The sequence below is a fragment of the Lottia gigantea genome (assembly GCF_000327385.1).
Source record: "Lottia gigantea unplaced genomic scaffold LOTGIsca_559, whole genome shotgun sequence".
In the NCBI taxonomy this organism is placed as follows: Eukaryota; Metazoa; Mollusca; class Gastropoda; family Lottiidae; genus Lottia; species Lottia gigantea.
This window is the reverse complement of record NW_008709917.1, coordinates 13,691-14,679: the sequence shown is the minus strand read 5'-3', so window position 1 is coordinate 14,679 and position 989 is coordinate 13,691. Positions and strand designations below refer to the sequence as shown.

The 989-nt window shown below is 29.2% G+C and overlaps 1 protein-coding gene across 1 annotated transcript in view; it reads right to left on the bottom strand.

Moving 5' to 3' along the window:
- Nucleotides 1-447: 447 nt before the first annotated feature.
- LOTGIDRAFT_175929 (hypothetical protein) overlaps nucleotides 448-989 on the bottom strand; it is a gene marked incomplete at both ends in the record, with an annotated part of 5,819 nt that continues 5,277 nt past the window's right edge. Inside the window, one exon of the mRNA XM_009063140.1 lies at nucleotides 448-493. Coding sequence (XP_009061388.1) covers nucleotides 448-493 — 46 coding nt within the window. The remainder of the gene's footprint in view (nucleotides 494-989) is intronic.

Sequence of the window (989 nt, the reverse complement as noted above, 5' to 3'; positions counted from 1 at the left end):
ACCTGTACGACACAGATCTGTCAGATTCCGAGCTGTTAAACATTTTCATCTATTGTAACTATTGTGTTATTTAAGGATTGAATGTAGAATTTTTTGCGTTTCTTTTGCAATGCCATTCATGGAAGATTTAATACTTGATAACGTCCATAACTCCAATAAACGCAAAGAAAATTAAAATTCAATTGAAGAAATAGCTTACATTTAACAAGCTAAATAATTATCTTTAACTGACATTTAAAAATAGATAGAATATTAATAAAGAACACTATTATAGATATGTTACTCCTTCCTTTGATTTTAGCTACGTTTCATTTCGCATACAGGAATCTTTATTGCCCCTTATCTGATGTACATTTGATTTGATTGAAAGACTATTATGACAGTTGTATTTTTCTGTTTAGGGTTATGACCTAGTTTACACCTGTTATAAATGTATTGTTGACAGTATTACATAATCCTTATAACTCCCATCCTTATAACACCTTTATAATCTCTGTAATTAGAGTATAATTTATTTTAATAAAGTGTTGAATTTTGTTTTTGCATAGTGATTTATTTATTGCTTTAAAACTGTAAATTTGTTCATTATCAAACTTTTCGAATTTTTTCTGTGAGATGAATAGAAGTCAAACTAGACCTGTTCGCTACAGATCTGACAGCTTCCGAGCTGTTGTGTATACGTTCTATTGTAACTATTGGGTAATTTAGGAATTGAATATAAATTTTTGCGTTTATCATGCAAGATTTAATATGTGACAATCTGACGTCCATATCGCCAATAAACGCAAAGATTCAATCAAAGAAATAACTTATGTTTAGCAAGCTAATTAACATCTTAATGTGACATTTACAGTTAGCTAGAACACTATAATAAAGAACACTCTTATAGTACTTCTTCCTTAATTTTGCAACGCTTCAATTCACATACAGGAATCTTTATCAAGCTGTTGACTTGTTACATAACCCTTTTAACACTGATTGTAGAATTA